Source organism: Megalobrama amblycephala, linkage group LG2 (genome assembly GCF_018812025.1).
Source record: "Megalobrama amblycephala isolate DHTTF-2021 linkage group LG2, ASM1881202v1, whole genome shotgun sequence".
Taxonomy (NCBI): domain Eukaryota; kingdom Metazoa; phylum Chordata; class Actinopteri; order Cypriniformes; family Xenocyprididae; genus Megalobrama; species Megalobrama amblycephala.
The window spans coordinates 12,903,875-12,918,908 of record NC_063045.1 but is presented as its reverse complement, the minus strand read 5'-3'; the positions used below and the strand labels follow the sequence as shown (position 1 = coordinate 12,918,908).

Sequence of the window (15,034 nt, the reverse complement as noted above, 5' to 3'; positions counted from 1 at the left end):
GGTTACACATAGCCGGACTATATCGGGTCTATAGTTAACCGAGACGGTGAAATGACGGCTATTGCTTGCTGGGTAGGGGTAGACCAGGTACAGTTGGTTATAGGGTACAGTTGAAACACCTTAAATAACTTGCGTTCGCAACAAGTCTGATCTGTGAAATTTTCTTAGCACATGTATATTAGCGCCCTCTTCAATCGTGTGAAATTTGAAGTACATGCGCTTCTCCAGTCCGAAGATATCGGCGAAAGTTTTTTTCTAAGGTAATTTTTTCACTTCACCACGTCGCTTCCACATTGAATAGCTTCTCATCCTTACGTGACTGTTAAAGTTAACTTACATTTTCGTAAACCTTATTTTGTGCTCTAAACACTGACATATTGCATGACTTTGTGTCATACAAGGTCATCGTAAAATCTAGAGAAATGTTCAAGGTGGTCAGCGGGGTACAGTTGAGACACATACCCACACCATAGAATCCTACTGTGGCCCATGCAGTTTAGTTGCACGATGTAAGTTCTATTAAGATCTATTAATCTCCGGTGATGCATGAGGCTCTGTTCTCTGTCATTTATCCCCCTGGCAGCACTTCCTACATTTCCCATGAACACTGTGCCGTAATGCTACGTGATGACGTTTCATACACCCATTGGCTGCGCGCAATTTGCAGTGAAACCAGCGCGAGAAACCATGGAAACGAACGGAGCGTCCATCAGAAAACACAAGGGAGAAGAAGAACGAACGGAGCCAGAGCCGGGAGCATAGACTGAAAGAGGAGGGAGTTAGCTAGTAAAGGTAAAAATTAAGATTAAACTAAATGCGGCGGTTGTTGGGACAGATTTCTGGGGGCGAGAAGAGGAACGAGGCAGGGGATGAGGATATCGACAGAGAAACGAAGAAAATAAAATTGAATACCAAATGGCTGAGGGGTCGTGAATGGCTTGTGTTTGATCACGAAAATGTCGTCATGTTTTGTCAGGATTGCCACATGTACTAGGGTGACCAGACGTTCCCGTTTTTCGGAGACAGTCCCGGTTTTTGGTGCTCCGTCCCCGACTTTAGCAGTCCCCGGAAATGTCCCCGTTTTATAGCTCGTTCAAAATAACCCGCAAATACATTGCCAAAAAGCCCCACCAACATATAGCAGCCTGTTGGTTATCAGAGCAATCGTGTAGTTATCACCAACAGAGGGGGCTGTGCAGCTACACTGTCACTGCTACACTTGGTCGCGCGCGCGCCGCTACTTCATGAAGAACGTAACCTGGACCAGAGCAGAGCGCCATTATCATCAATTATCAAAAGAAACATCAATATTGGTTTCAACTTTTAAGGTAGTAACATACTAACTATTCATGTTCAATTAAAGTAATACGGTTATGTGTTTTATAACAGGACTTCAACAGGGTGCGGGATTGTTTTGGACAATTTAAACGTCCTCATTCACAAAGCAGCAATTTCCACACGTCTTAACTGTATCACGAGGTGAAGGTACACTCAGATATGACTAAATAAAACAATTATGATAAAATAATAATACACTTGCAACTTACTTAGAGCTTAAAATGAGTCTAAAATGCAAAATAATAGTAAAATAGTTAAACGTTTAAAAAGTTGCAATTTCTGTACAGTAGCCTTTAAACAGCTCAAGAAAATGAAAATATTAAATTCAATAATAAATGTTAAAAATATTTGTTAAATGCCATTTTATTTATCTTATATTTATGTTGTTTTAATTTTGTAATGTGATTTTTCAAAATAGTGCAATACTTTTTTTAGTTAGGCCTGGTTAATAGTGTAATAGTTTTTTGGTGAATTGTATTAAAACCAGACCAAAAATCCTAATAATAAAATTAAATTAATTAATGTAATGATATTGGGAACCCACATTTACCTTTTAAGTTATCTGTACTTAAACATTTAAATTAATTCAATGAAAAGACCACATTAGGTCAACTTAATTAAATTGAGTTGTCGATTACCCCACTACTCAATTGAACTGAGGGAATCACTTTCCTCAAATCATTTGAATAGTCTCAACTTATAAGGGTTTACAGTGAACAATTAAAAAAACAAAAACATTCAAAAATGTATTGTCCCTGTTTTTTATTTATAGTTAATAACAAATGAGATTTCGGTGATATTTTGACCACTCAAATAGGAAATGTCCCAGGTTTCCATTTCAGAAATCTGGTCACCTTAGCATGAATGTGAAAGAAAAAAAACAAAACAAGCAATTTCGTGGTGGGAACTAATAATTTTAAAGTTGAGGCACTAATGGATATTTTGTTCATATGTGCACTTTCTGTGCATATTTTGTTTTATGTATTGTACTTTATATGTGTTTTTCGTGCCAACAATGTTAATAAAATGATCAAATGCATTCAGTGGCACTCATAATTTCTCTTATTTTCACCGGGGAAAAAATGTGGCTAGTGGAAATTCTGATTGGCTGGTAAACTTTAGAAAGTTACCAGCCACATTGGCTGGTGATCAAAAAGTTAATTTAGAACCCTGAATGTGTCAGCGTGAAAGTGTAACTTAAGTAAGCGTTGTTTGTCATTTTAAGAGGTTTTCAGTTTGGTAGAAAAACAGCGATACAGCCTAATATGATTATTAAACTTCAAAAGGCGATTATTTAATGAAATAAATAACACGGATAAGTGAAGGAGACGTGCTGAATGCAGATGCACATTCACTCTGTGACAGCAGATGGCGCTGATTGTCAGTTACAGTTTTTTTCAATTGCTAACATACTTTTGTCCATTCTATAGTCACATTTTCAAAACTCTAAACACATTTAGCAAAACATCCGTCTGTTGTGGTCACACCATTAACACAATTCATGTCATTTTCACACAAAATGCAATCAATTAACACATTTCTTAAATGCTTACATTTTATTTTCATATAAGCTTACCCCATACCAAAATCATGGATCTTTCTCATCTTATTTGCAAATGCTTAAACACAGCAAGTCAGAAATGAAGACCCAGTGTTCCAATCATTAAATATAGGATAAAACCTATACTTTTGCATCAACAGCCGCTCAAAAGTATTGAAAAAAATACATAAAACAAATACTGAAACAATTGATAAGCATTTTTAATTAGCAGATCACTGAAATATTGAGAAATAGCAGATTCCAGTCTCAGTTGGAGGCACAGTCAGGTGTTGAACTTCTTTCCATTACATGAACATACACAGTAAAATAGGACTCTTTGAATCGGATTTGTTCAGAGTGGATGAAAAACAACACAGAGGAGCAGAGAGAAAATAATATCTGGGTAAGGGAAAAGAATAGATGAAGGAGGAAAGGAGAAGTTGGATCAGGACAAGAGAGAAGAAGAGGTATGGGAGAGGAGGAAGAATGCTGGACTGTGCATCTCTGTTTTTTTCACTTACACGTGGAACCTATGAAAGCTTATTTCTGCCATGAATAGAAAATAAAAAAGGTAATTATGTCTTTTTATCTCACAACTCAATTCCTATAGTTTACATATCACGATTTGGAGGGGAAAAAGTCAGAATTGTGAGATGTATATTCACATTTGCAAAAAAAAAAAAAAAATAGAATTGTGAGATAAAAAGTCACAATTACCTTTTATACTTTTTTATTCTGTGGTGGAAAAAAAGCTTCAACAGTAACCAAAGACCATGTATGTTGGATTTGTTGTTGATCAATGGCAGCAATTTCATGTTTTCATTTCAGTAAAAGCTTCATGTAAAAAAATACTCTACCACTGTTCCATGTATGCAGAATATGTGGTCTGCGTAGGGTACTAGCTACCAAGGGGACACCATCCCACCCTCTATGGGCAACATCAACACCACACACCCAACCCCAGAAAGAGATTTCAACAGAGGGGAACACTGAAGTCCTGCATAGGGGACTCATCTGACCAGTAGCTGCCCTGAGCAATTCTGTTACTTTCTTCTTCTTTTTTTCTACTGCACATTCTATAAAATAATGACTCACTTCTGTTGCCAAGAATGCACACATTCAACACTCAACCAAACATGTAGAATGGCTTACATGCATTACTCTATTACTGCAGTAAAAGGAAACTGAAGTATAAAAACAATGGATTTCATATTTTCTCCAGTTAGAACCGAAACATGACAGTAATGCAGTTTTCATAATGGCATCAACTGTTAGTATTTTGACAGTCATTGCGCTTTGATTGACTATATGTTCATGTTGGACAGAAAACTAGTGCTATGTTTTGACAAAACGACTCGATTTTGAATCAGGTTTGCTGTGTTTTCATAGAGTTAGTATATGTTGAAAAAGGTTTTAAGCGTTTTGAAATGTGGAGTTTGTGTTTATTTAACAAAATATGGTTTTGGGCAGAAAATGAACTATTTGGCTAATTGTGTGATGTTTGTGTGTTGCTGTGTTAAGAGTTTAGAAAAATAACTTTAAGTATTGGTAAACGCTTGTTAGCAATTGAAAAAAACTGTAACATGAACTAACAATGAACAGTTGTATTTTTATTAACATTAACAATATCAAACGTAGCTATTGCTCATTGATAGTTAATGTTAGCCTACTTATTGACTAACGTGAACTAATGGGACCTTTTTGTAAAGTGTATTGTTCTTATTCTTGAATGAATCATTTATTTGTTGTTGATATGATTTTTTAAATGAAAATGAGGTACAGTAAAGATCTAAAGTCGTGTGATGAAATGCAACATGCAAGCTTTTCACAACTGATGGTCAATAACTTTTCTACAAATAAGCAATAAATTGTTTTTGGTTTTTTTCCTTATTGCAAAAAAATCATCAAAAGAATCAAACTCAAATACAATCGAGAAGTAAAACATTAACAGAGAATAATTTAACCACTAAAGTAAACATACATCTTACTAACTTTCATATTTCACAATGTATTTTAGTTATCATGCATTTTCAGGACAAGACTTGATCTCACCTCTCCGGCTGGGGCACGTTCAAGCTCAAACCGGTGCGCAACGTTTTGCAACGTTTTGTCGGGGCTGAACGCAGCCCTGACGTGCGTACATTACGCACTGCAAATTTTAAAGAGTGAATTTAACTCCCTCAGAGTTCAAATTAACACTCACCCAGAGTATATATGGGAACCACTGGCAAAGTGTTAAATTAACACTTTTAAAAGAGTTAACATTATTAACACTCTGACAGTGTTAACTAACAAACTCTTATAGTGTAAAATTTTAACACCACAATGGATGATCAGAACATCAAAGTCGGTGTTCAAAGTTAACTTGTTGACCTGGTCAACACTTAACCAACGTTCAAGCAAATTTTAAACTAAATTAATGTTGAGTATTTACATAGACCCACTATAGTTACAACAGTTACCATCTATTAGTGTTACCATCCCAATAATCAGACCATAAAGTGCTGTAATGAATACATTTTATTATATTTCCTTTAACAGGGCTTCACATTTCATTTAAGCCAGGGACAGGGCACTCAAAATACCCTGTAAAATGACCTTGTTCAACATTAAACTTCATAAAACAAAGCTCATACCTGCTGTTTGCAGTCTATGATGCAGCCATTTGGTACCATATAAAACAGTCTATAAGCATAAAACAATCAAAGAGCTTCACATAACATGACAGGTGCATTATGCAACACTCAGCAAACGTAAGACTTAAACATTGTTCACTGACTCTTAGTTCCTGTTCATGAGCTTGGCTCTCAGTTCCTTCACCTTTGGACTTTCTTCAGTGGTGTCCAACATCACTGTAGATTGTTGTCTGGAGGAATGTGTACATGTTGCTGAGAGCATCATCAAAGCTTACATTGAAAGTGAAGTGTGCTAATTAGTTCAAAGGCTGCCAACGACGTGGTTCCCTGACATGGAATGAGCCTCTTGTCGATCACAATGTAGTAATTGCTGATGGCCCACTTGTGAGTTCCTGAGTCAAGGAGATATGGCTGGCGATGTCCCTCCCAGTGTTCTTCAATGCTGCTGATTTGACTGTGGGAAAAATTACATATCAATTCACATAATACTATTCTTACTAGTTCAGGGTTTCTGCAAATATCATTAAATCTAATTTAATGCTCTTTAAAGGGTATGTTCACCCAAAAATAAAAAAATAATGTAATTTATTAATCACCCTCATGCTGTTCCACACCCGTAAGACCTTCATTAATCTTCGGAACACAAATTAAGATATTTTTGATGAAATCCGATGGCTCTGTGAGGCCTGCATAGCCAGAAATGACATTTCCTCTCTCAAGATCCATTAATGTACTAAAAACATATTTAAATCAGTTCATGCGAGTACAGTGGTTCAATATTAATATTATAAAGTGAAGCGAATATTGTTGGTGCGTCAAAAAAACAAAATAACGACTTATTTAGTGATGGCTGATTTCAAAACACTGCACAGCAAATGTCAGAGTGTTAAAATCCCAGAGTTTTGATGACCAGAGTATAATTTATACACTTTGGAGTAAACTGGGCTTCACCAGAAACTCTCTCAAGTGTTAGTGTATTGGTTCAGTGTTGATGTGGAGCTGTTGTAGTGTAAATAGTGGGATGATGAACTCTTTGAGAGTCAATCTGTTGCTGTCCCGTCCGCAGTGAGTTTAGGTTTCGATACGTCATCACTCAGATCGACTACGCGTTGTCATTGGTTGAATCATGATGCAGCCTCGTGGACACCAGTTTCCAACTGACATCCGAAGTCGTCGACATTTTGATTCTGCGGGACCGTAGGTAAGAAATCACCAAGTGAATCATGCCGAATATTCCTGTTTGTCTTTTTGTTTCAATTCCCATAACTAAAACACTAAAAACGCTAATGTAGAAGTAGAAGAGGTGTGACGTTTTGTAATTTAGTTTAACTAGCTAACTTACTATACCAATGGTAGCTAAAGTAATTGTGAATGTTAAATCTGGTAAAATTCTTTTTTTAGTGGTAATGTTACCGTTGATCGTTTACCATTAAATGAAATTTCAAAATGAAAATGCAGCAATCATTTGTTAACGTTAGCTGCAGCTCCCAATCTCGCGCCTCGTGCAGGCTAAATTGACTAGCTAGCCTTGAAAGCTAACGTTACAGATTCCCGTCTGAAATGATTGAGTCTGACTTTATTTGCACTACATTTGGTATTGTGCGTGTTCAATAAACCAATTGTATTTTTATGTTTTAGTAATATGTGAGGAAAACTACAGCAATGCTTTTCAAAGTGCAGTACCAAGGAAAGAAGTACGTTACATCAAACTCAATGGAGCATCATATCCAGCATTTCTCAGGGAGGGTAAGTTAATGTTAATGGCATTCTTCTCTTCGTTCTCTTTATAATTGAAGTTTAGATCAGAGGTCGTGTTAACCGAATATTTTCCGTCATTGACCTTTTTTTTTTTTTAGCAGTGACGGAAACATCTGAAGGTCGAATCAGGGTTCCTACAAAGTCTCGAAAGTTTGGAAAATGCTTGATTTTAATTTATTTCTTCAGGGCGTCAGATGTAACTAAAAATATAAATAAAACCGGCTGACAATCGTTATTTTTTATTTTGTTTAATGTCGCGAGACACCCTCTGTTACACGTCTCATGTAATTCCATGTATTTGGCGCCTCGTGTATTCGCCTGGCGCGCAAACATCTGCATTAAGAAATGTTGCTTGCTGTAATTTTATCGATGACTGCCTAAGATGATAAATAAAAACTGATTGCGTCGACGATCAACAGACTGAAAGGCATCCTGTTATGTAAGAAACACACTGATGTGAGCGCTATGGGAGAATAAGCCTTTACCAGCCATTCCAAAGGTAATCGGAGACAAATTAATTTGACTGAATTCTGTAAAAACATTATTAAATTAATTAATATCGAATAAATATATAATTGTAATGTGGGGGGTTCTTTCCGTCGTGCACGTTTGTGTGGTTAAATTTTAACGTCTGCAGCATTGTATGCATTGTAGCTAGTCGAATGTTTAGTTTTTCATGATGCTTAGAGGACTAAACTTTAGGAGTGACCATCGTTTTTACCAGAGTGAGTTCTGTAAATAATCGTTCCGTGATAGTAGTAACCATAGCAACGGACGTGACAAAAACAAATCTGATATGACAATATAGATCAGAATAAATAAAACAAATCAGTGTTGGTTGAATATGTTTAGATTCAGTTAAATAGTCTATTGGTAACACTTAAACACTCTTTTTCACGTGTCCTTTTTAAAACAATGTTTATTTATTAAAATAATATTTTAAGGTATTTAAGGAAGATATTCATGTATTATATACTCATTATTATCATTATTATTCCAACCATCTACAAAAAACTCAACCTAACTTACAGTTGACAACAAATATACAAAAATATAACCACATTTTTAAAAAGTATCCAAAGAGTGATTTAATATAAGTTGTATTTATATTGAAGATTCTAATATTTTAGATTGTAGTTTTCTAAAGGGGTGCTGTTTATACTATTTATATTCTTTAATTTTGTTGCTGCTTGAAAAATGGATTTAGGGACCTTAAAAATGCTTGAAAAGTGCTTAAATTAAACTCTTCAAAATCTGTACAAACCCTGACTATGAAAAGTGACTCTTCATATATTAAAAAATGCATAATCTAGCCTATATGCTCCTATATCCTGTAAGTTCATGAATGATTAAAAATGAAAATGTGAATTAAAATGAAAGCTATTAAATGTCTTGTAATTAAAATATGAAAATTAAAATAAAGTAATAGATTAAGGTGCAATTTTTACGACCATATCCATCAAAATAAAGGACAATGTGAAAGTCTTATGCAACCACTGGTTTAGATGTACGTTTATATGAAATTTTATTCTTAGCACCATGCTAGTCTACCGTAGCTTTGCCCATTAAAGGGATAGTTCACCCAAAAATGAAAATTTGATGTTTATCTGCTTACCCCCAGAGCATCCAAGATGTAGGTGTCTTTGTTTCTTCAGTAGAACACAAATGATGATTTTTAACTGCAACCGTCAGTGGTATAATGCAAGTCAGCGGGAACTTGGACTATAAGAGTAAATAAAACACGACAAACAAATCCAAATTAAACCCTGCGGCTCGTGACGACACATTGATGTCCTAAGACACGAAACGATCGGTTTGTGCGAGAAACCGAACAGTATTTATATCATTTTTTACCTCTAATACACCACTATGTCCAACTGCATTCATCACTCGATTCGTTTGGTCTGATCGCACTCTGACAACGGCAGTGATTTCTAGCGCTCATTGAAGTATATGCGCGAGACATCACTGCCGCTGTCAGAGCGCGATCAGACCAGACCGCAACGGTTGCAGTTAAAAATCATAATTTGTGTTCTACTGAAGAAACAAAGACACCTACATCTTGGATGCGCAGGGGGTAAGCAGATAAACATCAAATTTTCATTTTTGGGTGAACTATCCCTTTAAGATAGAAATAGTGCTAAAAACATTATTGTTCTCCCACTTTCTAACCCTAACACAACAACTTATGTTTTTTCTGTATTCAAAGCTAAAGCGAAGTTCAGCATACCCCCTGAGACAAACATGTATGTGCTGGATGACAGTGGAACAGAGGTTGATGAAGAGGTCTTCAGCGACATCTTGGAGGAAAAAGCAGACATCCTGTGGACCATTGTTAACGTTCTTTCAGTTTCTGGTAAATGGTTGTACAATTACAGTGTACATTGCAGGGTAACAATACCAATGTGTTAACATTGTAATTTATTTGCTATCACAAAACCAAAACAGTAGCTTCTCACCAATGTCCAATTTGTGCTTTCTCTGTTAAAGGACCACTTTGCATATTTCCAACCTTATCTCTTATCTGTCAGTGTTCACATAAGGATGTGAAAAACTACATTTGAGATAAAATGGATTAGTCGGTAAGACTGTTGACCCGAGTACTTCTCAAAAAACAGTCAGTCTTGCTATCTAGTAGTTAATGTATCATGGCCTAAACTGCTTAAAGTCTGGCCACATTAACTACTAAAACTCATGTAATTTATAGATGGCAAAGAAAAAAGTTTCCTGTAAGCAATCTCACCATGCCTTTTTTTAACCTCTCCTCACTTAAAACTGTGGAAACATTGACTGAAATATTTTTTTGTAAATGGTGATCTTTTTGCCCTTTTCAGACTCTCCCATCCAGTCCTCATGCACAGACACCTTGTCACTATCATCACCCTCATCGGACAGTGATGCTTCTCTGATGTCCCCAAAAAGACAGCGCATTGATGACGCCTTTGTGATGTCCCCAAAAAGTCTACATACTGATGACAGTTCTTCACAAGCCAAAGAGGTGATGTTTTTTCAGAACATTTCTCTTTATGTGGTAAACATTACATTTACCTGTTACTGTTACCATAACATTTTTACCTGTTGTCAAGCTTGTCAAAAGAATTCTGGAACAAAAGCCCGGAGGGGAGAAAATCCTTGCAAAATATGCAATGACAGGAGAGATGAAGGACCGAGCACGCCGTGATCTCGTCAGCATTGTTGTTGCTGAAATGTTTGAAAAGTATGGGTAAGTAAAATGCTTTATGGTGCATGATTTGGTAAAGTGTATATTCATAGTATTCAATTGCAGATTTGGTAGTTGTAATCAAATAGGTTATTATCATTAAATGACAACCGTGGCCAAAGGGCTGTGGCCTTGCGCAGATCATAGGTTTTCCGGTGTGTTGATTTTAATACACAACATTTATTCCACAGACGTGCTCCCCCTATGGATAAAAGAGCACAGTATGCATTGGGGATAGTAACACTGTTCCCCTCTCTAAAAGATCCCTACTCCAAAAAAGGCTATGTGAGTACATATTTAAAAGTAAGATTAATCTTAATAAACAAATGAATAATGTTCTGGTGCATTTTAGAAGTCTAACACTTCTTTTCTAAAGATCTCTACTGATTCATGCTGAAACTTTTTTTTTATACATTTCCATCTTTGTTGATACTGTCTTTAGGAACACTTTTTTGACATAGACAGCAATGAGGGCTACATTGCCTGGAAGATTAAAAACACTCAGCGAGAACTCAGCAATGGCGGTACCAATGGGGGTAGGAGAAGGAGCTCTCACACTACAGGCAGCAGCGGACCAAACTTACAGAGAGAAGTGACTAAAGTGCAGCAGTTGGAGGGAGACCAGTGTCGTGAGGCCATATCTCTACTGAAACACAGCACAGACAACGAACAAATCTTCATGAAAATGAGAGAAACCTTCCAGCACAGGCAAAAGTTGATCCATGATCCTGAGCAATGCAGCACAGTGCTTACTGTGTTCCCAAGGTTTCTTGACACAAAAGGCCTGGTAAGTTGTTTTTTGTTTTTGTAAGCACATTTATTATGTTTTTGCAATGTCAAGAACAGCTGTTCAAAGATGAAAACGGTCACCTACCACTATTCCACCATCATCAAATACACATATGCTTGCTTCCTCCCCTTTAGGTGGTGCAAGACTTTGACCTGTTGTTTGGAGCTGAGACTTCATCAAAACTCCTTGAGAAATGGGATTTCCTGAAGGCCAAAGTAATAGAGCAAGCCAAGGACATCAGCAAGACACCCCTGCTTGATCATCTCATCCAGTCTGCAGAGGAGAACACTGATGAGGATGACGAGGTCCCAGGTAAATAATTTACATGAATCTGGTGTGTATCTTTCAAATGTCGACTTACTTAATTTATTTACCATGACAAATAGTTGTGTAGACAAATAATATATTTTTTAGGGCTGCAACAACTAATCGATAATGAAAATAATCAAGAAAGAATTTCATTATCGATTAGTTGGGTCTGTGACATCACTGTGGAAAATTCCAGTCAGTGATGTCACATCACAATGGTGTAAAAAGCATTTCTATGCATAAAACACATCTGAAAAAACAGAGCAGAGGTCGCAGAGTTAGCTGCTGCGGGAAAATTGCACAATACAAAACATGAGAATGTTTTATATTAAGTTCTTCAAACTGACTTGTAATTGTATTAACGTGGCCTGTCTTGTCAGATGCTGCGACAAATGTGTGTGATGTTTAATGTGTTTCGAGATGTGTTTTCCTCAGCATTTTACACAAGTCCTGACAGTAATTGAATCTTTGTAAACTTCACTGAATGAGCGCAAGTCCGTGTATCAATGAAACGGCAGTGGGAATGGAAGCGCAATAACCCTTGACTGAAGCCCACATTTTCATAGGCTTCAATTGGCACAATGTTTGAAGGAGAGCATTGTGCAGAATAAAATTTCCTCGATAAATTGGCCTTTTAATCCAACCAATTGATTAATAATTGACAGGTTAATTGATTATCAAAAAAAATGTTAGTTGCAGAACTAGTATTGTTATTGAAAAGAGTTTTGAGTTTTAATATTGATGTAGTATCAAAGGTTTTGGTCAGGTGTATATCATGCTTTAAGCAGGTGCTTCTGCCTTCTCAGGTTGGGATAGTGACATGGCCTCACTGCTACTGCTGGTCTACCTACTGCCACCACCTCCAAGTGGAAAGAAGGGAGCTGTAAAGATCAGTACCCGGGAAGCTATGGACCATGTAGTCAAATTTCATAAGGTCAGTGTGTCCTGATCTCCAATGGCAATAGCCATTGTCTAAAGGCAACCCCAGATTATTGATCTGTTTCTTTTCAATGCCACCTCCACATAATTTTAAGTCTGATAATTTATGTTTTGCCTCCTGGAAGTGCATAGCGAATAGAGAGTGGGGTTCACCTCTTTTGACTGCAGTCTTGTGCTCGTTCATTCTTATTTTCAGTTGTCTGTTTGTCTTTCCAATGTATTGGAGTTTGCAGGGACATGTGCTAAGGTAACCAACATTGATGACCTCTCTGTTTAATTCCCTCTCTTTGTGTGACCGTGGAACAAAAACCTTGGTTGCCTTATCACATGCTGAATATATCCTGCATGGGAAAGCTAACTGTGCCATCATTTCTATCAGAGTGTGACTTATCCATCAAAATGTGATGTTCAGTGTAGATTCATTTCAGTTTATTGTTATCTTACAGTCATGTCGCAGCCTTCAGGAGCACTCTGGTCCAAACCAGCGGAGGCAGCCCTACATCCTCGCAGTTGGGACGACAAGAAAGCACATCCACGAGTTCTACATTGCATTGGATGGTGATCTCCTTCCCTGCAAGGGCAAGTCTTCCCAGTCAGCCTTTGATGAACTGTTCAAAGCGCATTATGTTTTCGGCATCTCCTATGACCAGGCCTTAAATGGCATGTACACATTTGTGCAGACCACCATCTACAACATTGATGTAGGTCATTCTCACGAAACTCCCAGAGTCAAGGACCTAAGAGCTAAGCTCCTCAACTAAAGAGTTATGATGTTCAGATGCTTTGTTTGCAAGTCTAGTTGTTGCCGTTCAAATGTTGATCCGTCTTGTAACAGAGGACTTTCAGACACTTTGTTTTGCAGAGCATTTTCATTCGACACAGGGAAATGATCAGAATGTTTCCATGCTTAAAGTTGATAAATTGCACTTCTTTAAGCCGTTTGATCTGCAAACTACTTATGGTTTTGATAGAGATTATTTGTGGTTTTAGAACATCCATGAACAGTTAAATAAAACAGACATAAAAAGCACTGACTTGGAGTATTTTTCATTCACTGATGGTTCTAGGTTTACACTGCAGGTGTTGGAAACTATTGAAACACTGTAAATAAAAAAGTACCAGCTTTAGAGTACATTTGTACTCTCCAAGTGTTAAATAATAAGCTCAGCAAAGGTTCTAGGTTTACACTGCAGGTGTTCAAAAGCACTGAAACGGTGTCAAAAAGTGCTATTTATAAGAGTACATTTTAACTCTCCAGGTGTTCTAATGTAACTATTTTTGAGAGTATTTATTTTACACTTTTTACAGTGTTCAATGAACACTGAACTCTTGGACCTATATATACACTGAAACCAGTGTTCAGTGTACTCCTATAGAGTACATTGAACACTCTGATTTTTGCTGTGTGCTTCAGTAAGTCTAGTCATTGATCATTTTCCCCCTCCCCTTTCTGTCAAATACCCCCTGTAGTGCCTCTGCATAGGGGTACATGTACCCCAGGTTTGGAACCACTGGAGTAGTGGCCAGTAGTATATTGAACTTGTGGAGGACATAGAACATTCCTATGTAATTGTCTGTAATGTAGTGTATGACTCTTCTGTATGACTGATTTGATGTTTCCTTTTTTTACGCTATTGTAGAGAATAATGGCATTGGAAGGAAACGAGCGACCAGTGAAGAACTGTTAGTTGTGAAACTCCAACTTTATTTACAGCACTGTAGGCTGCATATAATTTTCATTATTTTTTGTTTGTGTGTATATATTACAGTATATTATGCTGTATACATTTTCTTTTTACTCAATGTGTGATGTCAAACCTTGGAGGCTACTCTTACCCTAAAATCCTATTTCTTTTCTTTTTTTTTTTCTTTTTCAGTTTTATACACAATTGTATTCTGTTAGCTAGACAAAAAACAGTACAGTAACCATTGTCAATGAAGGACTGGGCTAAGACTGAAAAGTGGACATGAGGGATATTTCAATGGTCCTCTGCCATAGTGACAAAACATCTAAACATTTTGACTTGCAGTGCTTACACAATGCCAAAGGGACGAAGCATTTTGGGGGCACTGACTGTTTAAATGAGAAGGAAATTTAGTTTTGACACATGAGTAAACTGTTTTGGGAGAGATATGAGCTTTTGCAGGTGAACCATGGTGTTGTGCCGAACCATCCACGTTATTTTGGCAAAAGCACCAAGAGTGTTGAGAATGTCCGGCCTGTTTCAAGAAATGAGCCAAAGCAATTGAGAAGGATCTTTACCATTTCCGTGACGCTGACTCTTTATATGGGAAAGGAATTTAGTTTTGAAGCATGAGTGAACAGTTTTGGGAGAGATATGAGCTTTTGCAAGTGAGCTATAGTGTTGTGCTGAACTGTAAGACTGTTTTGCCAAATGATCTTAGAGTTTTGAGAATGTAATTTCTGTTTCAAGAAATGAGCCTAACCAATAGAGAAAAACTGTAATACAGACCAAAACGTTTTTGTTGGAACCATAAATGTG

General features: G+C 36.9%; 1 protein-coding gene across 5 annotated transcripts; it reads left to right on the top strand.

The window, feature by feature from the left end:
- The first annotated feature begins 6,385 nt into the window (after nucleotides 1-6,385).
- Nucleotides 6,386-13,560, top strand: LOC125263689. Of its 5 annotated transcripts, none has more exons than XM_048182814.1 (11): nucleotides 6,386-6,715; nucleotides 7,153-7,260; nucleotides 7,692-7,771; nucleotides 9,482-9,628; nucleotides 10,107-10,270; nucleotides 10,359-10,495; nucleotides 10,684-10,777; nucleotides 10,935-11,279; nucleotides 11,417-11,594; nucleotides 12,398-12,525; nucleotides 12,977-13,560. In XM_048182814.1, exons 4-11 carry the CDS (start codon nucleotides 9,517-9,519, stop codon nucleotides 13,289-13,291), a joined length of 1,473 nt encoding a protein of 490 aa, XP_048038771.1. In that variant the 5' UTR covers nucleotides 6,386-6,715; nucleotides 7,153-7,260; nucleotides 7,692-7,771; nucleotides 9,482-9,516; the 3' UTR covers nucleotides 13,292-13,560. The 5 variants fall into 5 exon arrangements, with proteins under 5 accessions (XP_048038771.1, XP_048038769.1, XP_048038770.1 ...); XM_048182812.1 differs by having other exon boundaries at nucleotides 7,374-7,771; XM_048182813.1 differs by having other exon boundaries at nucleotides 7,371-7,771.
- Nucleotides 13,561-15,034: the final 1,474 nt, after the last annotated feature.

Coding starts and splice junctions, on each gene's coding strand:
- LOC125263689 (XM_048182814.1), top strand. CDS start 9,517: ATGTATGTGCTGGATGACAGTGGAACAGAGGTTGATGAAGAGGTCTTC. Junction 9,629..10,106: donor TAACGTTCTTTCAGTTTCTG/GTAAATGGTTGT, acceptor TGCCCTTTTCAG/ACTCTCCCATCCAGTCCTCA. Junction 12,526..12,976: donor ATGTAGTCAAATTTCATAAG/GTCAGTGTGTCC, acceptor GTTATCTTACAG/TCATGTCGCAGCCTTCAGGA.